The 24,131-nt window shown below is 49.0% G+C and overlaps 2 protein-coding genes across 5 annotated transcripts in view; one reads left to right on the top strand and one right to left on the bottom strand.

The window, feature by feature from the left end:
• Positions 1–692: 692 nt before the first annotated feature.
• TBC1D2 (TBC1 domain family member 2) lies at positions 693–23,508 on the bottom strand. Of its 3 annotated transcripts, none has more exons than XM_037373895.1 (16): positions 23,255–23,508; positions 22,809–23,009; positions 21,186–21,364; positions 19,021–19,523; positions 18,227–18,359; positions 17,205–17,343; positions 14,978–15,114; positions 14,189–14,376; positions 12,721–13,107; positions 11,795–11,905; positions 10,730–10,917; positions 9,064–9,534; positions 7,809–7,929; positions 4,733–4,918; positions 3,971–4,092; positions 693–3,260 (listed from the first exon to the last, which is right to left on the bottom strand). In XM_037373895.1, exons 4-16 carry the CDS (start codon positions 19,426–19,428, stop codon positions 3,059–3,061), a joined length of 2,793 nt encoding a protein of 930 aa, XP_037229792.1. In that variant the 5' UTR covers positions 19,429–19,523; positions 21,186–21,364; positions 22,809–23,009; positions 23,255–23,508; the 3' UTR covers positions 693–3,058. The 3 variants fall into 3 exon arrangements, with proteins under 3 accessions (XP_037229792.1, XP_037229791.1, XP_037229793.1); XM_037373894.1 differs by having other exon boundaries at positions 23,161–23,508; XM_037373896.1 differs by lacking the exon at positions 22,809–23,009.
• A 178-nt stretch (positions 23,509–23,686) lies between these two features.
• ELP1 (elongator acetyltransferase complex subunit 1) overlaps positions 23,687–24,131 on the top strand; it is a 32,365-nt gene continuing 31,920 nt past the window's right edge. For both annotated transcript variants that reach the window (XM_037372829.1, XM_037372830.1), the window contains exon 1: positions 23,687–23,907. In XM_037372829.1, the coding sequence (XP_037228726.1) occupies positions 23,758–23,907 (150 nt within the window). In that variant the 5' untranslated portion in view covers positions 23,687–23,757. The remainder of the gene's footprint in view (positions 23,908–24,131) is intronic.

The raw sequence follows: 24,131 nt of genomic DNA on the forward strand, positions 1-24,131 counted from the left end.
ATAGAGACCGTCCTTTTTAGGGTTGGAGCTGGTATCCCAAGGTTATATTAATGCAGAGACAGAAGGCTAAATTTAACAAGTAATGTTATGCATACAGCAAAATTCAGCAAAGGCTGACTCTGGGGTGGAAAGACACCTGTTTTATCCACAGGTGCCAGCACAGACAGAGGGACCTACTGGGCTGTACAACCAGGTCAAACTGTTTTCCAACCACAGCTGTTGGCCATGGCACCACAAATTATCTCTATGCAATTCACACAAGGGTAACTTCTGTCCAAAACACCCCCAGCACTGACGATACTCGCTGCAGGTCTTGCAGAGGCCTGAGGGACTGGCATAAGGCTATGCTAACCTCTGGGCCCAGCTGGCATCTTGTGACATCAGCTCAGCGCTTTTCAGTAGCCCTGAATTTTGTAGAGAGGAAGGGGAGTAGGGCCCATGAGGACATGCTAGCTTGGCTGCAAGGTGCAGATATTCCTGCATCCACCACATTTTAGTACAGAATGACCGCAGATGACTGGTTGGCAGCATGACCAGAGGAAATGGCCCTCAGTGAATACACATGTGGAGCAAAACAAAGAGCTGCTAAAGACAAAACAGGACAGAAATTTCTAACAATCCTGAGATGTCCCCCCCTTCAGATTTCAATTAAAAATTATTTTCAGAATTTCCCACTAAGGATAACACCTTGGTCCTCTTCCTCAGAAATTTTTTTTTTTTAATGGTTCATTATATACAACATAAACCAATGTTTATTTATATACTGTAGACATATATCAGGCTATGGTTTGGTCCCGTAATGCACATTTAAAATTACTTTTTAAAAAAATGTAAGGGCAGGATGGAAGAAAAGACTTTTAAGCTGTTTCAAAAGGCTCTAAGAAAAATACAATTGTAAGTATACTCCTAATTTCTATGGTCATGATTTAAAAGATAATGCCTTCCGAAAGTCCATAACAGTAAGTAAAAATCTGTATTGTGTGCACCCATGCACATAACAGTATGAGTAAATTAGGTTAGTGGTATCATCTGTAAGGAAAAACCTTCTGTCTTTTGAGCTTCTCCAGCTAGGTGGCATTATTTTAAAGCCAGTGCATTTTTTTGAGGTAAGACTCCAGTAACATCTTCTTGTCATCCCACACTTGGAATGTGTTCAGCTGTCAGTGACAACCAGTGGATCTACCTCACTCTTGCCCATCTATCCACTCTTTTCCAAAACCTCACGCCCACTTTGACTACTTCCATACTGTGTGGTTGGCCTCCACAGCTCTCTCCAAACTCAGACTTTTACAGTCCTCTGAAACTGGGTGATCTGTCCAGTTGCACCTAAGGCAGAGTTGAGGCAGACCACATGTCTCAGGTGAACAGAGGTTGGTGCTGTTTCCACTAGAGTCTTTGACCTTGGCTACAGCCCACCTGGCTGAGAACAGTACGGGCTATGAATGCTTCTTTTCCCTTCCTATGCAAGCACTAATGACTTTGTACCACAAGATGTTTAAAGGTGGCATCATCCACTGGACAAATGGGTTTGGGTTCAAGGTCAGTCTCAACCCACAGAGCAGAGTCCCGCTTACAGCAGGGTCTGCTGCATGCTGTCAGTGCCAGCGCTGTGGGTACAGCTGGAATAAAGCACTGCTCAGCAGCAAAGCCGGGCAGCAGGATCTGGCACCATGTTAGGGAAAAGCAGTTGTATTTATCTAAAGCACTGGCCTCATCCTGTGCCTGTGGAGGACTGAGCTGCACAGGCAGGGCATACAGCCCAGGGGACGGGAGAGCCTGGCAGGAGGCAGGGGAGAAGGCTGTCAGGCCCCATTCCCAAAGGTAGGCAGGGCATCTCTGTCTGCTAGACCCATGGAGGCTAGCTCCTTGGTTCAGGGGAAATTAGTATTTTTTCTAAAGAATATCAAGGCATCTTTTGTAACCCAGTCCAAGTGGTTTGCAGGTTCACCTCCACAGTGCCACACTCCATGGGTCAAACACTTTCAGTATTAGACACTCCTAAAGAAAAGTCCTCCTCCCTCCCACTATGAACAGGAGACAGAAACAGGGATATCAACAGAGAAACCCAGCACAGGAGGAGCATAACTGTGAGGCAGAGAGAGATGGCCACACACTCATCCTGGCCAAGTGTGAGGCAATCAGAAGACCCAGATGTCCCCAGTCATCAAAGTCTCCATAACATTAGGCCCTGCCTGCACACAGGCTGCAGTTGGTTGCACACCAAGACGAGAGCTCCTCTATGGAGCAAACTCACCCCTGGAAGGCACTGTGTTGCCAGGGCCAGGCCAACCCAATAGATGGCTCTGGTCAAAGCTAAACAGAGGAGAGGCAGCTCCCAGTATTTCCCAGACAGGTAGGGAGACATATCTTGTGCTCCCATGGACTTCCACGGGAACCAAACTAAACTGGAGAAGCAACTCTGCTCTCCCACAACCCATTTCACTTGTCCCAGCCTGAGTCTCATGGGAAGATGTCATCCAGCTCCCAGGACTTCCTCAGGCCCAGCACTCATCTGGAGACACTGTCGTGACTCAGTGACTACAGTGTTACACTCATATTCTTCTAGCAGCCTAGCCACTGGTGGCACCATGCCTTCAAAGAGCAGGTTTTCTTTCTGACCAATTCAGAATCTTTAGGAATGAGGGAGTGCTCTCAGTTCATTATTTACAGTAATTTTACTTATAGATAAAGGTGTCTTTCAAGCCCCCATCAGAAAAGGTAGAAAAGCTCTGCCTAGCTGGGTCTTTGGCACCATGTCAACTTCTGTCATGGTACCAAAACTGAGATTTCCTATGGACCTTCAGCTGTTATCCTGAACCGCACAGCACGGGGAGGCCTTAACAGGGAGAAACACAGAAGAGGATAAAACTCCTTTGACACCCTTCAATCCATTACAAAGTCTGGCTTGGTCCCCAAATGGTCTTGTACATACATCTTTGCTGTGTGGGGCAGATGAACTCCTGCTGTGACCACCTCTCCCCCTCTGCTCCATCTCTTAAAGACAGTTGCTGTTGAAGACCTGCAAGGCAGAAGAAAGTGACGAGGAACTCTGTTTTCATTAAATCTCTTCTTCCTCTTCACTGGCAACCTCCTGCAGGTCCTGAGGCCTCTGCTCTGCTCTCTCTTTTACATAGGCTGCCTTGATCTGTTCCAGCTCACACAGTTCTGTTTCCAGCTCTTCTCTGTGCACTGACCGCCGGTTCCTCAGCAGTTTCATGGGGAAAGGGTTTAAGTCATTGAAGGCAATGTTCATCAGCTTCCTACAATGGCAAAGACAGGTCTGGTGAACCAATTTACTGGCTGGTAACAGATGGCAACAGATACAGCAAGTGCATCCCGGTGTAGGCAAACAGTAGGGCCTCAGATTTCAGCTCTCTGAGCTCTGAAGTCACCAAGCAGCAGAGGAATCATAGGTAATTCCTTCTCACATAAACACCAACCCACACACTTCAAACAGCCTTACACTACACCACCTTTTAAGGTACCAGCGTGCAGCCACCAGTCGGGAAAGGGTGGATCACGTGCCGGTGGATCACATGCCGATTCTTATGGCCCCTGGGGGAGCAATACCCGCGGGGTATTAAAAGTTATGCTCTTCTGATGACAGAGATCTTCCTCTCAGATACATGTTGCCATTAGAAGTTCTCAGTAGTGCTGTGCTGCCAAACACTCCAACTACAGCTGAGAGAAACCCAGGAAGTGGCAACACAAGTTTCAGCTGCTGCAAAGAGGAGGCTGGCCCAGACTTTGTGACTTGCTCTGCTGTAGAATGCCTTTGCCCGAGCCAAAAAGACTTTAAGTAACACCACGAAGGGAAAGTAAAAACATAACAAACCAATCTGTGTCCCACAGACCTGCCAACATGCGTGCATCTCTTTTAACAGACTGGTCACAACTCTTTTCAGGCTGACCTAACAGGCAAGCAAGTACAAGCCCAGAATGGAAGGCTGCCTACAACCCACAGTCTTACCTGCCATCCATGATCATTCTTGTGAAAAAGCGTAGGTACTGGTAGATCTCCACACTGTCATGAATTCTTAGGATTTCTTCCTCATTGTATTTAAAAATAGCAAGAGCGTAGCGGAAAATCACCTGGAGGGTTGAAAGGTATAGGCAGTTGAGGGACCAGGCTCTTCTGGAATAAAACATGGGGTGGGGCACACAGCACTGCAGTACAGGCTGGACACTGGGCTTCTCCTCCTCTCAACAGGCTGTGTTAGGGCAGGCCTAAAGAAGCACAGAGCTAGTCCCAAGAGAATAACCATCTGCAAGCTGATTTACAACCCCAGAGCATACCAGATCCTCCAAAAGGACCCCACAGGGATTTCACAAAGGTTTTCCAGTTCTTCCTATGCACAGGATCAAGGCAAGTCTCACATTTTCAGATACTAACTCTCTGCCTATCTTCTGCGCCCTGTATCGGTCATACTCTCAGCTGCGTCCAGGTCACAGAGCAGAAAACACCACAGCCTGTCAGACAGCTGTTCCATAGCAGGACTACCTGCTAAAAAGTGCCAGGGATACTGCGCACAGCATCAGGGACAAAATCTGCCTACCGGCAGCAAGTACGCAGACAACCCAGAGGCTGGGAGGCATCAGTCCTGCCAACAAACAGGCAGGATGGGACAAGAGGCTCAACCCTTCATCTCTTCAATACGTGTGTATGTTCATGGCCCTGCCGTCACATCACAGAGGTGGCGCAGATGGGAGGAAGACCTAGACTGAGTCGCACCTTAGTTCCCTCATACAGGAAGGCATCCCACACTCGCAGGAGGATGTCGCTGACCAGGCTGTCCACAAAGACCACCAGAAACCAGTTGAAGGTGATGAGTGAGACATCAATATGATACTGCTCAAAATGAGCCATGAGGCGAGGCAGCTTCTCCGACAGGAAGTCTTTGAAGACTCTCTGATCTACCTAAAGTCGACAAAAAAGAAAACAATGAAGTCCTGGTCAAGAGTAGTACTGTTGTTGGAGGAGAAGAAATGGTGCAACAGGACAGTGGCTGACTCTTCCCAGCTCTTCAAAATTACTGAGCTCTGTATGTGGACACTGTACCCAGTGCAAGGTGTGGAGCTGAAACAGGGTCAAGATACATCTCAGAGGATCATATTCCTTTCCAGCCTCAAAGCCAAGAGGGAAAATGCTGCTACCTCTTCCTGCATCAATCTTACTAGGATTTTCTGTGGTGTCACAAGCATCCAGTCAAATGACCGGGATGAAAAGCTGCCCAGGTCTGAATGACTGCAGTGGCCCAGCAAAATAAACACCTAGAATCTCTCTGACTTGCAAGCAGGACCTGATCTTCTCACACAGCTTCTCTTTGTGGTCAGAGTACTGTCTGTGCTCTGCTCCTAGTTGCATGAGACACAGAAATGCAGTTGGTGACATCCTTGACCAGGTTTATTAAGGCATCATCTCAGGAAAGCCAAGGCTTTAGGAGGGGAAGTGCTAAGGAGCAAGATCATGGTTAGGTCTTCCCCTAAGCTATATCATGGTCATACCAGCTCCACGCAGCGCTACAGGCTGGGGCAGAGTGGCTGGAAAGGGCCTGGTGGGAAAGGGCCTGGGGGTGCTGGGTGACGGCCGGGTTAGGTATGTGGTTTAGTGATGGACTTGGCAGTGCTGAGTTAACAGCTGGACTTGATAACCTCAAAAGTCTTTTCCAACCTCAACGATTCTATGATACTATCACACTACTGCCCAAACTGTGTCAGCTTACTTAGCTGTGGCCCAGTGGTATAAATCAGATGAGGTGATATGCTTGGTCTTTAAAATCTGCAAGAACTAAAACAGGGGTCCTCAAACTACTGCCCGCAGGCCAGATACAGCCCCCCCAAGGTCCTCAATTCAGCCCCTGGTATTTACAGACCCCCCACCCCCCCCTGCCGGGGTTTGGGGGTGGGAAACCAAGCAGCCGCAGATGGCTGCCTGCCACTGCATCCGCGCCGGCCCCCTGGTTAAACAGTTTGAGGACCCCTGATCTAAACCTTAAGTTTTGCAGCCAACTCAGAGCTTTCACTTTATCAAACCAACCCACAAAGCATCACCCTAGGCCTTCCTTTTTATGTGGGTCTTGCCTAGACTTCCAGAGATCAACCACAAGGTCAGAAAGTCTTTCTAAAAAAGGCTCCCTCAGCTAACAGTCTTTTCTCACGGAATGTAGGGGAGCCTCTGTGTCTTCAGACTCCCATGTTTACCCTGTCAATCACTATTTTTCAAGTATTGAGCACTGCCTATAAAATCTCACAGCTAACACTACCTGCTCTGGATAGGCATTTTGCAATTTGCACAGTGATTTGGCTGCTTCCCCAGTCTGTGGGTTGACCTCTCCACCAGCACACAAGTCAACCAATTCAGTGTAGCCCCTCTCAGCTACTGATGCTTGTAGCCTCATGTATTGTGGGCCCACAGATACAACACCCTTCTCCCTGGAAGGACCACACACAATAAAGACACGAGGGTGTCCTAGCTTTGGCTGGGATAGAGTTAGTTTTCTTCTTGGTAGCTGGTACAGTGCTGTTCCAGATTTAGGATGAGAATAATGTTGCTAACACGCCGACGTTTTAGTTGTTGCTAAGTAGTGCTTACTCCAAATCAAGGACTTTTCAGTTTCCCATGCCCTGCCAGTGAGTGGGTGCACAAGAAGCTGGGAGGGAGCAGGGCCAGCACAGTTGACCCCAGCTAGCCAGAGGGATATGCCATACCATAGAACATCATGCTCAGTATGATGTGGGGTGCTGGCTGGGAGCTGCCCATCACTGCTGGGGGACTGGCTGGGCATTGGTCAGCACATGGTGAGCAATTGTACTGTGCATCACTTGGGGTTTTTTTCCCTTGGGTTTTATTCCTCTCTCTCTCTTGCTCTCTCTTTTTCATTACTATTCTTGTCCTGATTATTTCATTTCAATTACTAAACTCTTCTTATGTCAACCCATGAGTTTCACCCTCTTTTCCCCACCGATTCCCCTCCCCATCCCACCAGGGGGGAGGGGAGTGAGCAAGCGGCTTCATGGTACTTAAGTTGCTGGCTGGGGTTAAAGAATGACAAAAACTCATGGCCAGGCTCACCAGACTGGGCACTGCTCACAGACTGGGTCATATGGGCACGATTACTATTCCATTGAACTAAATGAGATTTATTTTGGCTCTGTGTTTGCCTGGGAGGATGAAGTATTTCTAATATAAGACAACACATCCTGAAAACCTTGAAATGTAGTAACTTTGAACCAGGAGGGTATATTACTCACAGAGCAACATTTTACATCAAATGGTCAGAAGTTTTTCTGATCTGCAGAGAACTGCAAAGCCACAACACACACTGTATTTGATCACAAACTGAGGCAAGCACACTGCATGTAAACATCTCTGTATTTTCTTCCATCTGCATGTGGCACTGAAAAGACAGGGTGCAGTTTCCAAAGAAACATTTGAAGGGCTGTAGAATGGTGCCTTCTTCATATTTGGTTCTACAGGTGTTGGAGTTTGCTGCTTCACCTCTACTAGGCCCTCCTTAAAATAAGTAACTGTGCAGTTAATGGGCACTTTCCTTCTGACTAACCTGACCGCAGTGATTACTCTGGAGTGCTCCCCTGTTTCCTAGCACTGCGGATCAGTTTTGCTGCTCCTGTGTGTACAGTTTCATACCCTCAAGTCTACAACACTTCTGCAACGGAAAGGATTGCAAAGTGGTGGTATCACTGTCCTGTGAGAAAGCAAACACACTGCAAGCTGCTTGCTTTCTTTTAAACTTTTACTGTAAATCACTGTATCAGGGTCCAAAGAGATGTGAGGGTACTCAGCTCACCTGTGATGTTATCAGTGTGTCACTGTAGTAGTCTGCTGGCATTATGTTCTCCACAATATGGACCAGGCACCAGAAAGCAAATTCCTCATCTTCCAGGACCAGTAGGGCAACAGCTGCCAATCTGTGATGGACAAGACATGTTGAGGCAATGAAACATAGGCCAGCACAAGAACTGGAGAATCCAAGACTTCTCTTGAAATGTCCGTAACTCCATGAGTGTCCAACAGATCAAATGTGGCAGAACAGTTGGTCAGAGAAGCAAGTCATCTGTTCTGCATGTTCCTGAAGGAACCATGGGCCTGTGATTTTCTTTCCCATGTGCCTCCACCAGCAAACAGGAAGCATCAAGCACACAGGTGTGACAAAGACAGGCTCCTCGCTAATGGGTTGTTCTATAGATCTGCTAAAGTTAGCAGTGTGCTGATTTTGGCTATTTCAATACAAGAGCTCGCTCAGAGATAGTCTATATTATGTGACATAACTCACCTTCCCATGCATTCTTCTACAGCCCTTACCCCCTTCAGCTCTGACTTACCCCCTTTCAGCCAGACTGGAAAGATGATACCTAATATTAAGGGCTCTCTAGAGTGGCAAATGTCTTTCTGAAGACCATCCAAAGAAAAACAGGAATAGCTTACATAAGCTTTCCTCATGTGAAAAGGTCCAACTGGAAATTTCCTTCTTGCAGCTAGCACCCACTGCCTCTTTTACTTGACGACACAGTTCTAAGAAGTCTGGTTTTATCTTTCTTATAAGTCTTCTTTGGGAAGGAAAAGCAGCTTTTAGATTCCCTGAACCTTCTCCAGACAGAATGACCCCAGTTTCCTCAGCCTCTTCTCATGTCATTTGCTGCAATTCTCTCAACTCTTAACACTTCCCAACATGTCCTCCAACTCTTCTCAGCAAAAAGTAGAATCATGAGGGTGTTCTTCTGCTGAGCACATTAAGACTTAGAAATTCAGCCCCAGCCTCATGCTGTTATTCTGGGAGTGCCTCACTCTGCCTCCTGTAGCTGCTCCTTACTATTCTGTAACTATGGAGATGCCGAGCAAGTGCATCCTGTTGCTTGCTTGATCCCAGCAACGACATGGGGTGAAAAAAGACACCACATGCAGAATTCCACAAAAAAATACCTAGAGCCAGGAAAGAACTCTAGAGGGGCAGGAGTCTGGGGCTACTTGAGACAAAGCCTAGAGTATGTGTCTACACCTTCTCAGCGCTATCCCATGAAGAAGCAGTATACCTGGTTCCTCACCTGTTCAGTCCCTGGCAGTATCCAATGGCAGGATTGTGCCAGGAGAATGCCAGCAAAACCCTCCGGAGCTTGGGGATGAGCTGGGAAGTGGGAGAGGAAAAATATTTGTTGTTGGTCAGTGTGCGGGGCAGGTCAAGCTCAATCTGGCGGCAGGCAGGGTGCTCGGTGCTCTTGCTCTGCCGTAACAGCCGCTGGTAGTGGTCAGGCAGATGACTGCAGTGCCGGCTGACAATCCATCTCCAGACCCGTTGCCGATGCTCCACTGGAATGCCACTTCGGATCAGGCTCTTCAGCTCTGCAGAGGGGCTCAGCTCTCCAACACTGTTCCACTTGTCACGGAGGGGCTTCTCCACTACTTCCTGGCTCCGCAGATTGTTGGACTTTATCTCCAGGGCCTGGATTTTGGCCAGAAGCTTCCAGTCCTCAACTTCATAGTCTGGTACAGTCATAAACCCATACTCATCATACTCACTGGAAGGACACAAGGCAGAAGTTAGTTCAAAGGAAAGTGCTGGTACCAGTGTCAAGCGTCATTCACTGCCTGGGGCCATACCAACTACAGCCTGCTGCCAGGTCCCTGTCACCCACGCCAGACCACAGGTAGTCCTCCTTCACCTGTCTGGTAGCTGCATGGGAAAGCCTGCCATGCCCACTGTCTCAGAGCCTTGAAGACAGAGAAGAGTCTGCAGCAATGGCATACACACACATTACTCGAGTGTAACTTTGCTCTGAGCTACAGCCCAACCTCATCAGACCACTCTCACCTCACCTGCTCCCCTGCCCCCAAGGGAGTAGCTAGCGCAACTTGTGTACCTTCTCCCTAACATGTCCTAGTGTGAGGTAGTTCTGTAGGAAGGGACTGCAAAGCCTTTGGGGCATCAGACCAAAGAACAGAGATCCGCAGTCCCTTCTGATGTCTCCCCTGTACACAACACAAATCTCCTACTGACTGGAAGACATGAGGAGCACTGACAGTACAGCTCATTGAGGGTTTGTGCACCATCAGTCCACAGGCTGGGATACTTGTAAGTTAACATTATATTCTTGACAGAAAAACCAAGCGTGGCCTTGGGGTCTCATCTCCAAAGCCACCCAGAGAACCTGTGAATCTGACCAACCAGATGAAATAGAACTGCTACAGAACGGGGGCACTGACTGGCCAGGAAAGCATAAACACAAACGCAACAACACCAGCAGCACTCATGGCAAGGCTCTCTGGAGGTCTCCAGTCCAGCTACCCTTCACTGGCAGGATTTTCCCCAGCACCAGAACAGGGCAACAGTGGCTTTGTGTGGCTGGGACTAGAAAACCCCAAAGGATGGAGATCCCCTGCCTCCCAGGTGACATCCTCTCCTACAGAAGGAATTTATCCTCATGTCCATTGTTTACTTCCCAGGCACATCATGGCTATAGGTCACTTGTCATACTGTCTGCCACTGTCAAGAAAACTTTACCTGTACTGTCTTCAACTTCCCCTTCCTACAGTGATACGCTGCTAACAGATACTCGTGGTCTCCACACCACCAACCTAAACCAGCCTCCACTCCTAAGTTATGGCTCTGAGTCCCTGCTATAGAAATGTCCCCAGATCTTTCTTGCCTGCACGTTCCCCTCCATGGCCAGACTCCTACAAGGGTGTGAATATTCCCATGCTCTTGCCTCTCACCTTACAGGATTCAGATTAAAACCTTCTTCTGCTTCTTCCTTCACATCCCACTGGAGTGCTTCCTGGATGAGGTTCCTCACCAACTCAGCATGGGAGCTAGGCAGCCCAGGCACAGCCTCCTGCAGCTTCCGCAAGACTGTCAGGTATTTGCTCTCCATCTGGCAGTTTCGTGCTTGCAGGCAGGCACACTGATGGGGAAACAAGAAGGAACGGGCTGGCTCATTGATGGTTCTTCCTGTGTTGCCACTGCTCTCTACTGACCTGGTCTACACATAAGGTGAAGACTCCAGAACAGCAAAGCCCCAGAAAACACATCCAGAAGTCTTCTATAGTCAGTAGAATTGTAGCCATGAATGAGTCACTGTGGTCTATGAACAAGCACAAGCTGCAGTAGCTAGCATGCAACAGAAGTTGCTTATTGAGTGGGAGACATACTACACCATCACTCACCTTAGGCAGACCACACCTTAAAACCCAGGGAAGTAAAATCCAGGGAAAACCCACAAAACAAATGCTAGCACACACCACCAGCCTGGGGAAGCAGTTCAGGACAAGAAGGTAGGATTACACAGCTCTGAAAGTAACCAGGTTATGCACACTTACAAGGCTAGAAATAAAAACAGAGCTTAAGAAAACATAAGAACCCTGATCTAGCTGCAGGACTGAGGGTGCTGCCACCTGGCAGTGCCAAGCCTGGTAGAGAAATCAAGACTAGGTGAAGCCAGGGCTTAGTCTGCCAGCTCTCAAGAAAATGTTCTGATTCCCTACACAGTGTTGTTTTTTCATTTGTATCCAAAAGCATAGCTGAAGTGCAGAAATCTGGGTTAAGTTTCAGCACTCTTAAGACTGAGGTTTGCAAGTATTTTGCTTTTATTGAAGAATGAAAACGATCGTATCTAATTTGGGACCAAAACAAAGCAGAAAAAAAGATCTTAAAAACTAAAAAAACACATTGGGAAGAAGGCTTTTTCCTGGTGCATTTTGGACCAAGATCCATCCCAGTGCTGACTTTGGAAAGAAATTAGTAACAGTTCTCACCAAGGAAAAAAAGTAATTTTGCCTTACCTTCATCAGAAGGGCTTTTTCATTCTCAGCAACGCTTGTCCAGAGTCGAGTAACTTGGTGAATCTCTGAGTTGAGAAATTGGTTCTGGGTTTTGTATGCATCAATATCATCCTGCCACAAAGCAAAACAGACACACAAGGAGAATTTCTGAGGGGCTTGGAGTCCTCTCCGAGTTCAGGAACTCAGGGCAAGAAAATATTTCAATAATTTTATGCTCTGGGGAGAAGACAAGACTGCCCAGGACAAATATTTCCTACCAAGGAAATCAAGGCACAACATTAAATAGGAGTGTCATATGTAGACAAGACACTTGAAAAAGCTAAGTGCGCTGCCTGTACATGCTTTGAAAATAGTCATCAAGGTGACATAAAGCTAGAGAAGCACCTAAACAAAATGAAGAAAATACATGTTTTGTTCTATTTTTAAAAAAACTGACACAAATCTCAGCCCCATGGGCAGCAGCAAAAACAAGCACTCTCCCACAATGCAGTAAGTGGCTCTTTTGACAGTTCTCCATCCCACACTAACTGGTCATTATAACTGTGCATATAGTGGCACACAACAGGCTGGATTTGAAAGAACCAGGGTGTATTGGGAAACTGTTTGCAAGAGGGAAACACAGAGGAGCAAAGGTAGTGAAGGCAGCAAATGAGACTGCACCTGTGAAACAAAAGAAGAGCAAAGAAAGAGGCAGGCACTGAATGGTGACACCAAGTCAAACAAGCTGAGATGAAGCTGAAACTGACCCAGATGCTTTTAAGTGCCTTACTGCTATCAGGAGAGGCCCTTCCAGCCTGCCTCTAGTTTGGAGGCAGATGGAGCAACTAGCAGAAGTATATTCTGTGCTTCCCACAGAGAACACCCTCCCACCAAACCAGAGGGCACAGAAATGGAAGCCTCCAAATGACCTGTGCAGTCCCACAAACCTTGAGGTGCTCAATCTCCTCCTGCTGCTTATACAATGTCTCTGCAGTGATAGTGTTGGCTTCTTGCAATGAGTCAGAGAGCTCTCTGGCCATCTGCTCTGTCAAGGCCATGATGACTTCCTGTTTGGCATGGTTCTTCTCCATTAGAAGCTGCACATGCTCCTTGAGTTCCTGGATGTGGCTGTCTCTCAGAGCCAGTATCTGCTCCAGCTCCTTCTTTTCTTGCTCAAGAGCTTCCAGTCGACTGGTGAGATCTGCAATTTGTCTCACTTTGTGACGCACCAGCTCCAGCCTGTCCTTATCTTCTGCTGCAGTGAGATACATGTTAGATACTCGCTTCTCCTGCTGGGCTGCCTCCAGAGCTTTATGGAGAAGTTTAACCAGCTCCTGAAAAGGGAATGCAAAGCCATCACATCACAGTGCTGCCCAGACAGCACAGATCCAACCAGTAATGGGTGAACAGTGAAAAGTCCTCAGGATCTTAAAACTGACTCCTTTAGAAGCAAAACCAAATGCAGCAACCTTGAAATCACAGTGCCTCCCCAAATAGAGAAGTTCTGCTTTCAGGGCTGAGCGCGGAAGATCTCTGCAGCAGGCCACAGGTGACATGACTCAAGGTGGATTGCTAACAGACAACCTGCTGCTCACACAGTCTGAATTCTGGCTTTTCTACAGTCATCATTCTTGGGAGGCCCACCATAGACCAGAGAAAATGGAGATCTGGTCTAGCCCTGTGGTGAAATGGGAGGGAGGGAAATAATGCAGTCTGCATCTGTCTCTAGTACCAGAAGATAGTAGAGTCCTCCCTCTCTCCATCCCACATGAAGCTTACCCCAGCAACATGATGCTGATTCAGGCTCTGCCATCTCAGCCATTTAAGGAAGCCAATCAAGGATGCAAATGACTGCCCACACTGGGACCTGGCTCTCCTGCCTCTTCTGCTGGAAGAGCTATCAGCATCATTAGTGGAAAGCCTGGCATTGTTCTATGCCTTTCAAGAAGAACAGTACCATCCAGGAGAGACAGCCCTTGCCGTGACCCATGCATTGACTTCTACAGTCAAATCACCTCTTAATGGGGGATCACTGTTTGAAAAGAATGACCTGCTGTTAACAGTATAACTCAACCTGGCAGTTCCTGCCGGTGTCACGGTACTTATTCAGGACTCCACTTCGTACTTTGACTAATACAGATGCACAAGCAAGACACCTGCAGAGCACACTTGGATTTGTTTTACCTCTTTTCTAGCCCATTTGCTAGCTGCACTTCTGATGACTGAAGGACAACTCATTCTCCCTTGTGCGGGGCACAATCAGGCACATACAAACGGGCAACACCAGCAGCTCCAGCTGGTCCCCAGTGAGTGTCTGCCGAGTACTTCTCAGACTAACACCAAAATATAAGGCAGTCACTGTGACCAGTCTCAGGGCCCTGACCTTAGCAACAGCAGACTCTCTGCCACACTCACCTTCTGTGACTTGACTTCCTCTGTAAGTGTCAGGATTTGTTGTTGCAGGACACTCACTTTATCCATTGGGTTCCTCTCCCTAGACAGTTCTTCGTGCAAGCCTGGGAAGCCACTGTTCATCCACCTGGCTTTCCTAACCCAGTTCAGCCTGGGCTCCATCCTCCCATCCTGCGGGGTCCCCTCCTTAACTGAAGGGAAATAGGATTAATTTACACAGAACTGGGTTGCTACTATGGACTCCTGAGTCTTACTGTGGCAGGACTCAGAACATTTCAGTAGAGAAGACTGACACACAGGACAAGGAAAATCAGCCTGCTGGGATCCACAAGGCTGAAGCAGACCATAGGGATCAGCCATAGGTACCCCAGAATAAAGCCATGATGGTACCTGTTAACCCACCACTGCCCATCTATCCTGCACACAGCAAATGCAAGTTACCACCATGAACAGGTAACTTCCCAGTCATGGAGTGGAGCTGCTGAGTTTAGCCTGTGACCGTGCAGCAATTTAACATCTATCTCAAAGAAATACCTGTATGGACTGGCACCATGGATCGTATTTTTGGCTCTGCAGAAGGTTCCAGAGGTAGGAGACAGACAAATGCAGCCTGAAGCAGAGCCAAAGGAGTCAGTCTTATGCCAACAACACAGGAAGGGAACTGAGACAATGTGACAGAGTTTTCACGTCCCATAACAACTGGTCACCCTCTTCCTGCCTTTCCTGATAAGTCTGACTCCCTGCTAGAAGCCCTCATACTCAGACCAGCTCACACAGCCAAGAAACAGGCACCTGCACACCCTGCCTCCATCTCTGCTTCTTGTTCTTCATCCAGGTTCTCAGGATGCTCCTGGAATTCACTGAAGTTGAAGACATGTCCATTGTTCCCCCAGAGCTGCTTGGAGCCACAGATATTGTAGACAGTGTTTCTGAAACAAGAAGAGATAAAGACAGCCTAGCGAACAGAAGTCATGATCACTGCAGTCAGTGCATATTCAAACTATTCCCTGCCTCAGTTCTCCTCATATCCCACCCCTCTTCCCAAAACGTATCTCCTTCATGCACTCAAAAAATTAACTGTTCACAGCACTGGTGGATCTGAGGGAAACCAGGCTGTAACTGGTGTAAATCAGGAAGGTGCCACAAAATCAGTACCAGCATAGCAATGTAGATCTTTCCCCACATGCCTGAGCCCTGTTACGTACAAAGCAGGCTGGACAGAGGGATTAAAGGTAACAGCAGACCAACACATCCCTCCTTTCCTTCCCTCTCTCCTTCTCTCCTTCCCTTCCTCCTTCTCTCCCTTTCCTTAGCACACAGCAGAAATCCTTAGGTGCCAAGAAAAGCTCAGCTACTCCAGCACAGCCAAAACTGCCACAGTGATCGCATCCGAAGCAGCCACAGGTCCTGTGCTCCAAACCCCATTTAATAATCTTGCCATTACAAACTCAACAGACTTCGATGCAGTACAAGATTCAGGAACAAAACTGAAGTCAGACCTAGAACCAGTTTGTCACAACTCCTGCTGTTGAATATTATCAGGAGCACTAAGAGATGACTATACAGCATCATGCAGAACCACAAATGCACAAGTATTTTCTGTAAAACCTACACAAGAAAGTGAGACAGTTGCCACTCTATACATGTCTTTTCCTTTCTCTTCCTGTGTTTTCCATCACCTAAAAGAAAACAAGCCTCTTGTTTTGAGGTCCACAAAAGACTCAGTGTCAGCACCTTCCTAACTGTAAATGAAGTTGGCATTTAGATATTGTTCTCCTTTTGCCTTGCTTCTTTAAGGCTTCACAGCAGAAGATCAGACATTTCTGACCTCAGAGAACATATTGGCATATAAGATCAGCAGATCTTCATACCCTGTAGTCTGCAGTTGGCACTCACCCAGTGTAACTTTTCTGCTTTTCTCTACCCCATGCTGCACTCTGGTTTTCCTCTGAGACAGCAGCAGAGGAGCCAAGCAGAACCTGGCTGAAATCAGACAGGATACTCTCACTAAGACCCAGCCTGACAGTGACAGAGCCTGAACAAATGTTCACAGAACAAGGGGAGCAATACAGTTTGAAGCTGAAAAGAAGCAATTGTTATTCAAGCTAGCAAAAGCAAGGCTGGGGAGTGGGGAGGAAATATTACCATATTATTTTTAATAAAGTGAGGCAGAGAGAATGCATAGCCTGCAAAATAGTACCGCTGACTCTGATCCTCTTTGGTCCCATGGGGGATCTTTCTTCCTATCAGCGTAAGATTGTAGTGACAAGAGTAGTAGTAAAAAACTATAGCCAACCTCCCCACTGGAAACATCTGGCAAGTGTCAAGCTACCTACCACACTCTGTTGCAACTTACACATTTTTGGTTATATGTTAATAAGTGACTAGGACACACTTAAGGAGATATTGATGGGGTTGTCTTTGTGCAACTGTAACTGCCTGAGGCTTGTAACTTGTAGCCCTGATCAAGCTACACATTGCAACTGCAGATATCGGGCACAGTGGGAATACTCACATACTACGAACTCAGCAAGGAGTAACAAACTGTGCGGTGTTGGGCCGTATTACAGGCTATAGGCCTTTTGCTTGGAGTTCCTGCTTTCGAGAGTGCACTACATTCAAGGTCCTTTGAAACCACTGGGAAGTGCTACTGACCTTCTGTCACTAGCCTACAGAGTACAGCTCAACCTGCCCATGTGCCTTTCCAAGAGCAACATGCAGATGCATTGGGTAGGGATGCAAATCACTACCTACACTGAAGAAATTTTAACCAAGCCCTAGGTCTGCCACTAGGATCTTTGCCAAGAGAGCTAGGTGATGTGAAATGCATTGGAACAGGTGGATGTAAAAGACCCTCTGGCAGGAATTTTACTTTCACCTGGAATATCCTTCAAAAAGCGGCTTCATAGTTCCTCCTCCTAGGCAAGAGTCCCATTTCACAAAATACATGACAGGCAAGGAAGGCACAAAGTGGCAGGCCAGCATGGCAACCGCACTGCAGCTCTCCTCACGCACTTACTGTATCTCTGTCCAAGGGTGCTTAAGGGAGATGTTCTGCAAAGCAGTAGATGTTTGGGGTGCAGGCAAAGACGCTGCCTTTAAACCCACTGTTTCTGTTGGCGTTTTCACCAGAGGCAGAAAGTCATCATTGTCAGCATCTGTGTAAAAACAAACCAGGACACAGAAACAAGTGAGCAAGACAGAATTCCATTAGACTTCAGCTCCTTCATGTAACTTGAGAGTCACAACATTTTATTACAGGTATACGTTCCATGTTCAAGTGGCCAGTTGTAACAAGGACAGCACAGCATGTTTCCTTAGTTTTAGGTCAAATTACGGAAGGTTCCATGTGCAAATAGAGTCATCTATTCAAGGGCAATCAAGTGACTTCAACCATTTGTATATGACAGTAACTAACTGTAAACAATCAAAACATAAACTGCCTAAAAGGATAAGGAAGGGAGCTGGTGCTGTTCTTTTCCCCATTCCAAACATGTTTCACAGCTTTAATGTGTAGATTACACTCCACAAACACAGTTTGCTACCTGTACTGCCTGCTGTAGCAAAATGCCAAGGCACCCAGAACCTTTTAGATCAGACACTTACTAGTGGGTTATTTGCTTCAAACAAAATGTGCATCTAGTCATAACTAAACAGGTGGACACCCTGCTTGTGCCCTCCCCTGATCCACTGGTAGGAATGCACGTCTTCATCCTACCACCACTGAAAAAAAAGTTGCTTGCTCTAAATTTCACAGACCTCGCAAGAGGAAGGGGATATACCAAATGTGCTCACTTCACATGCATGAGGAAAATCAAGAGAATTCATGATCACAAGATACCTGAGCATCTCCAACCACTTGCTGTGCATTAGGAGACAGCCCATTCATGTTCACCCATAATAAAGCCAGAAGCTCCAGACATTGACCAACCATTGATAGTTGGCACCTGCATTTAAAAACCTGGCCAAAACCTCTTCCCACTTACCATTCATCACTGGGGGGCTGAAAGCAGAAGAAAGACTGATATACGCAACACCTACTTGTTCTGCCAGCCAGAGGTTCATTCACAAGTTGGGAGCTGCCCACAGGAAATCTGTTCTGAGTGCTGCAAAATTCCCAACGCCTCATTTGGAGCTGCTGCAGCCAGTACATCATTGCCTGTTTGCTGATTGCCTGACATAACACAAAACAGGAAGGGGAGGGGAGTAATCTCACCAGCATGAGACACGTCCTGAAGGGGGGACCACCACTTCGCTGCACAAGTCAGCAGAAATAAAGGCCAGCTGTGTCAATCCTATGCTATATCCTCTGGTCCTAACACTGATTTGAGAGGACTGAGTAAATCTTCAGCACGGCCTTAGTAACAGAACCTTAGTGGATCGCTGACCTCATTTTAAACATTTCTTTGTTTACTATGTTCCAAGGCTAAGCAGAAATGTCACAATCATTTTAGCCAGGAGTCACGCACAAGGCTTTTTAATAGCAATTTTCACAGAGATAAAAATCTAGCAAAGGTTCCTGCTGGAGCAACCTTTTTAGACAGAGAAGCTCATTTCTGTTTAGCAATTTACATATGGACTGAAGGACTCCTCAATGATTTTAATGTAACACCCAGTTCAGCTTTTACTCCTATTCTGTTAAAACAACAACCATCTCACAGGTAATGGAGTCTCAGTTTTGTCAGAACAGTGCAAGTAATTTAGGTCCAAATGGTAACAGTCCAGACCGGGAGGACTAAAGTGAAACTCAAGCTAAAAAGTATCTTAGCAGAGATGTGTCTGTCCTGATTGGGAATGTTTCATAACAGCCCCCAAAAGAAGATGCTGCCCCTTACCTTCAAAGTAAAAACTCTGCTTGGTGTTCTGATCTCAAAAACCCCTTCCCCATTTTCCATCTTGCAGTCAAAGCTGGCGCTGGAGAGATCAATGGACCCCAAAGGGTTGATGTCCTGTGCAGTTCTGTAGTATAGCAAATGACATTTGGTTTCATCATAAAAGAACCAGCGAGACTTCCAGGTTTTGATTGGTCCCTTGATGCCCAGTTTGTTCAAATAGCCACAAAGTTTTTTTCTGGATGTTTCTTTGCGGGGCTTCAGCTGCGCATTTTCCAGTTCTTGGGAAGAGGAAAGCACGTCTTTCTCTTTTGCTGAGGCTCCATTGCTGCTGTTATTGTCCAGATTTGACTCCACTAAATTACCTGGAGCAGCAAGGGGACAAGCTCTGCTTTCTGGTCCTTTTTTCATCTCTTTCAGGAAATACACTCAGAACCGGATTGAAATGGGAAATTCTCTAGGTAAATAAGTAACAGCAGATCCTGACTATACCATCATTACAGAACCTGCAGCAAATTAAAAAGAAGGAATAAGTTCACATCTGGCATATGGAACAAAACATTCCAAAGCTTTCAAACCCCCCAGCTAAGGTCTCTGACTTGTATCTTTGGTCACTGCTCCCTGCCTTCCTTGGCTCAGATGACCTCTATGTATGTTTTTTCCCTTTTCCATCCCTAAAATTAGCCTGGACTAGCAGTCAAGAAGCAGTACCACAACCTCTTGGGTGAAAAATAAGTACAGTCTATGGGCATACCAAATCAATATCATATCCAGGACATCTGAAGCCACAGACAACAGTGTTAAGTAAAAGCTGCAGAAAACATGGCAAGATAACAAGCTCAGCTGGGGGTACATACTTGGGGTCAAGGGATCTCAGGTAAGTGTATGCTGGCATTTCCGCTCAGTGTTCAGCTAATATTTTAAACCATGGTGCCTGGAGAAAAACCCAACCTTATGCAGATCCTCATAAATCATTTGTGTTACTTGAGGACTGCTGTTAAAAAATCTGCATGCCCTGTTAGGTCTCCGTCCAGTAGGCCTCATATGATGGATTATGCACCAGAGAAGGTAATTCTGTGATCCTTGCAAAAGAGATCTGGTTGCTCAGTGGCCAAAGTAACCTGCTGGGTTCCCAAGAGAAAAATAAGGCTGGAAGGGATCTGTGGAGATCTCTAGACCAACTTCCCTCCCAAAGAAGGGGCCAACTTCAAAGCCATAGCCAGCTGCTCAGGTCCACATTCAGATGAATTTTGATCATATGCAAGAATGGCAATTCTGGCACATTTCTGGGTATTTTTTAAAGTGCTTAACCGCATGGCAGAAGCAAGTTTTTGCTCAGAGCTGCAGACACCCATGGCCCTTGTATAAAGAAAGCTAAGAACACTCAAAAAAAATCTGCAAATAATTTTTTGCATTTTTTCTTAAGTAAAAACATGGTTTAAAAATCAATAAATGGAAAGACTACCAGAGGCTTCAGTTCAGACACTAACATATCTGAAGCAAGTGCATAAGCAAATAAATTGTTGCAGTGTTAAGTTAGTGGGAATCCAACTGCAGACACTAAACTACTGAACACAACAGCCAGCTGTGTGACAACAAGTTTATGGACATTAATACAGTGGAGCACACAGAGATGTTGCCCAAGCTCATGCTCTTAGGAATGACTCAGCCTCGTGACTGAAAGAATCTTGGCTATCCTAGTGCTGGCTGAGCCCCATCACATTTATTGTTCAGACAACCGTAGATGAATGTTCACTCTTTTTGGAAAGCTGCTGAACTTCTTTTAGTTCACTCCCCCTGACACCATGGATCCTGCTGCTGAACGCATTCACAAGTGTCTGAAACAAGCGCCCTTCACGAAGGTGCTGCCTCAGCTAAGCTTCTGAAACACCCAAAAGCTTCACTTTCAGGCTAGTTTTGTTTGACGCAAGGAACCATCATGAGGAAGAAGATGCAGTCTCAAGTCTCCCTAAAAAAACCCTTGGGCTTTTATGGCTGTAGTAACATAAGGTCCTCCTGTACCATCTGAAGACTCCATCACACTTCTACCTCTTGCTAGTATGATGGTCCTTGGACATCCTGTGAACAGGATCAAATAAGCATTTTGGATTCAAGCACAAAGTTATATGGAGTCACGTCAGCTTTGCATTTCAAAGAAGAGATCTCACCTCCTTAAGAGAAGCAGAGAGATGCCCCTGGGAAGTCACAGCCTGCCGGCATCTGCTGGCACAGTGCTACCGCTGCAGGCGCTGCCAAGCAGGTAACCACAGCCTCCAAAACAAATCCAACAGCAACGCAAGAGAGACTTCTGCCTCAGGTTTCTTTCGGTTGAGTTGCTGCCTGGGAACTGCATGAAACACGGATTATTTAGCTGAAAGCAGCCTCTGACGCTGAATCATCGATAAAACGAGAAGATCAGGGTGAACCCCGCAGAAACCTTTACGGACTGCTGGTGTGAGCGGCAGAAGGAGCCCCCCTGCCGCCCCCACCCCCCCTTCCCCCGCCTCCCAGCCCAGCTGCGCAGCGCCAGCCCGCAGGCGAACGCTGCCGGCGCCTGGCACAGGGCAGCGCTGCCCGGCGCGCCGCGACCGGACCCTGGCACCGCCCAGCCCGGGGCGGGCGGGCAGCGGGGGCCGTCCGGGCCGGTGGCCGGAGGACGGCTTGCGGCGGGGGAGTGGTGCGCGGGTCCCACAGCCCCGACAGCCGCTACCTGCTGCGGCCGCACGGGCTGCAGCGGCCCCGCACCGAGCTCCCACGGCGGCGCGGCGCTGCCCGGGGGGCGGCGGGACGGGGCCGCGGCAGGAGCCGTGCCGGGCGGGGGGCGGCGGCTGCAGCGACGCGGGAAGAAAGGAAAAGGAAAAGGAAAAGGGCCGTTTCAGCCGGGTAACGACAAGGAAATGATTCATCAGACTGACGGGGCACGCTGAAAGCAAGCCCAGAGAGGGGCAGTTCACGGGCTGGAGGGGAGCAGCAAGGGCCCACCTGCTAGCAGGGGTGCACCCCAGGCCTGCAAAAACACTGGGGCAGCGGATGTGGACACGCTGGTCACCAGATCCCAAGTGCGAGAAACGGGTCTCTGCAGTCAGCTGGGGCAAATGGGGTAAGGCAAACACATCTCACACGGTAAAAATGGTGGCACCGCAGGAGATTGGTGGCCAGTAGGATCAAGCCAGGCCAAAGGGTCTAAACTGACCTTTGAAAAAGCCTCAGAAAGAGGTACTGCAAGGAACAGGGGTGTCAGAGACTGCCCTAAGCCAGCAGCACAGGTCTCCAGGAGCGCAGGGGGACAGGGCACACAGCTCTGCCAGGCTCACACCCTCTCCGGCAGCTGCCTCTCCTCCTGCCGGTGCTGCCAGGCCCTGCTGGGCTGGGCTTGGTGGCCACTGGGCTGGCCTGAGAACGCACTTCTTACACCCTGTCCCCAGGATAAGGTGTCTATATGGCTTTGACTTTCTCTGCGTGCAGTGGTAGTTCAGCCTTGATGGTATGACCATTCCGCTGGTCTTGGGAAACCCCTCTGAGTTTAGCCAACATTGCAGAGTTTTTATCACCAACTTTAGCCAACTGTAGTACCGGAGCAGCAAGAAGCAAAAGTTTACGGATGTCCAGTGGCTCATCCTTCCACTGGCCTAAGCTCCCAAACTGCAGTGCACATGAAACTGATTACAGCACACAAACACTACACATTTCTGTAGCCAAAACCAGTTTGACCCAAAGTCACCTTACACAGCAGCCAGCCATTACACTGGATCAGCTCCACTAGGCAAATGTGGAAAGCGTGAAGGCTATACCTGTGGATGCATGAAGAAGTCCTCCTCTCCTCTGAAGCCTGAACTGCCTTCTCCTCCCTCTCGGCTACAGCTGGAGGGAGATGACCAAGTGTGGTAAAAAGGGTGGTATCAGGGCAGCACTGGGCTGTCTATGTGTAGGCTGCCCTGGAAGAACCTCAGAAGTCCCATGTGGAGTTCCTCAACTGGTCCACACCAGCACAGCTGCAAAACAACCATCCCGCTCCCAGTGTTACCTTACACCCCGGCAGTGGCACAGCCCCACACAGCCACACAGGGAAGTGAGAGCCGGTGAAGGAGCCGGAGCACCGCAGCCCCACGCAGCCCCAGAGCCAGCACGTGCTGCATGACTCACGAAGGGGACGGTGGCTGCAGGACCAGCATCAAAGGTGGTGCAGGAGGAGCACGGGACACCGCCTGCTCCACGAGGATCTGACAGGGGTAGATACCTGCCAGCCCCTCGCCGCACACACAGCAGGCCTGCCAGCGGCTCGGGCAGGGGCCCAGCAGACCTGGCGGGAGCAGCAGGCGACAGCGATCTGCACCAACACGGGCGGCACTGCCGGGCACAGCACTGCCAGCAGCAGTGCCTCCCGACCCCAGCCCGCACCAGGGAGGCTCTGATACCTCCAGGACCCGCTGAGGAGTGTTTGACGCAAACCCGCGGCACAACGCGGGAGATGGCGGCCGCCGGGCCCAGGAGCTCCGGGCCCAGAAGCCCCGCCCGGCGCGCCCAGGAGCCCCGCCCCCCGCCCGGCGCGCCCAGGAGCCCCGCCCCCCGCCCGGCGCTCCGCCGGCCCCGCGCATGCGCCCCCCGCGCAGCGAGCCCGCGCCGCCGGGCTGCCCCCGCGCCCGCCCCGCGCATGCGCCCTGGCGCCGCCAGCCCGCCCGCCGGCCGTGGAGAAGATGGCGGCGCCGTGAGCAGCGCGGCGTTGCCCAGCACCCTTCCGCTATGAGGAACCTCCGGCTGCTGCGGACTGGCGGGCGCCGCTCCGCCGCCTCGCTGGGCACCCCTCAGTGCTTCTGCCTCAGCGCCGAGCGCGGCGCGGTGCTCGTAGGCTCTCAGTACGGCCTGCTGGAGCTGGGCCCCGCCGGAGACTCGGTGAGAGCCGCCCCCGGGCGCACCGGGGGCCGTGCCCGCTTGTCGCTGTCAGGGCTGTGGCTTCGGGGCAGCGTGCCCGTGCCTGTCGGCTGTGGCGCGTCGCTGCAGACGTGTTGTTGGGGCGGCTTTGCTCCGCCCGTTGCAAAGCTGGGGTGAAGCCTTTGGGCCCCGCTTAGCGGGAGCCCGTGGGTGCCCGCCTCGGGGGGTGGCGGCTGCCCGAGGGT

The sequence above is a fragment of the Falco rusticolus genome, chromosome Z, assembly GCF_015220075.1.
Source record: "Falco rusticolus isolate bFalRus1 chromosome Z, bFalRus1.pri, whole genome shotgun sequence".
Lineage (NCBI taxonomy): Eukaryota > Metazoa > Chordata > Aves > Falconiformes > Falconidae > Falco > Falco rusticolus.

Coding starts and splice junctions, on each gene's coding strand:
- TBC1D2 (XM_037373896.1), bottom strand. CDS start 19,428: ATGAAAAAAGGACCAGAAAGCAGAGCTTGTCCCCTTGCTGCTCCAGGT. Junction 13,108..14,188: donor AGGAAGTCAAGTCACAGAAG/GTGAGTGTGGCA, acceptor TTCCCTTTTCAG/GAGCTGGTTAAACTTCTCCA. Junction 7,930..9,063: donor TACTGCCAGGGACTGAACAG/GTGAGGAACCAG, acceptor TGTCCATCACAG/ATTGGCAGCTGTTGCCCTAC.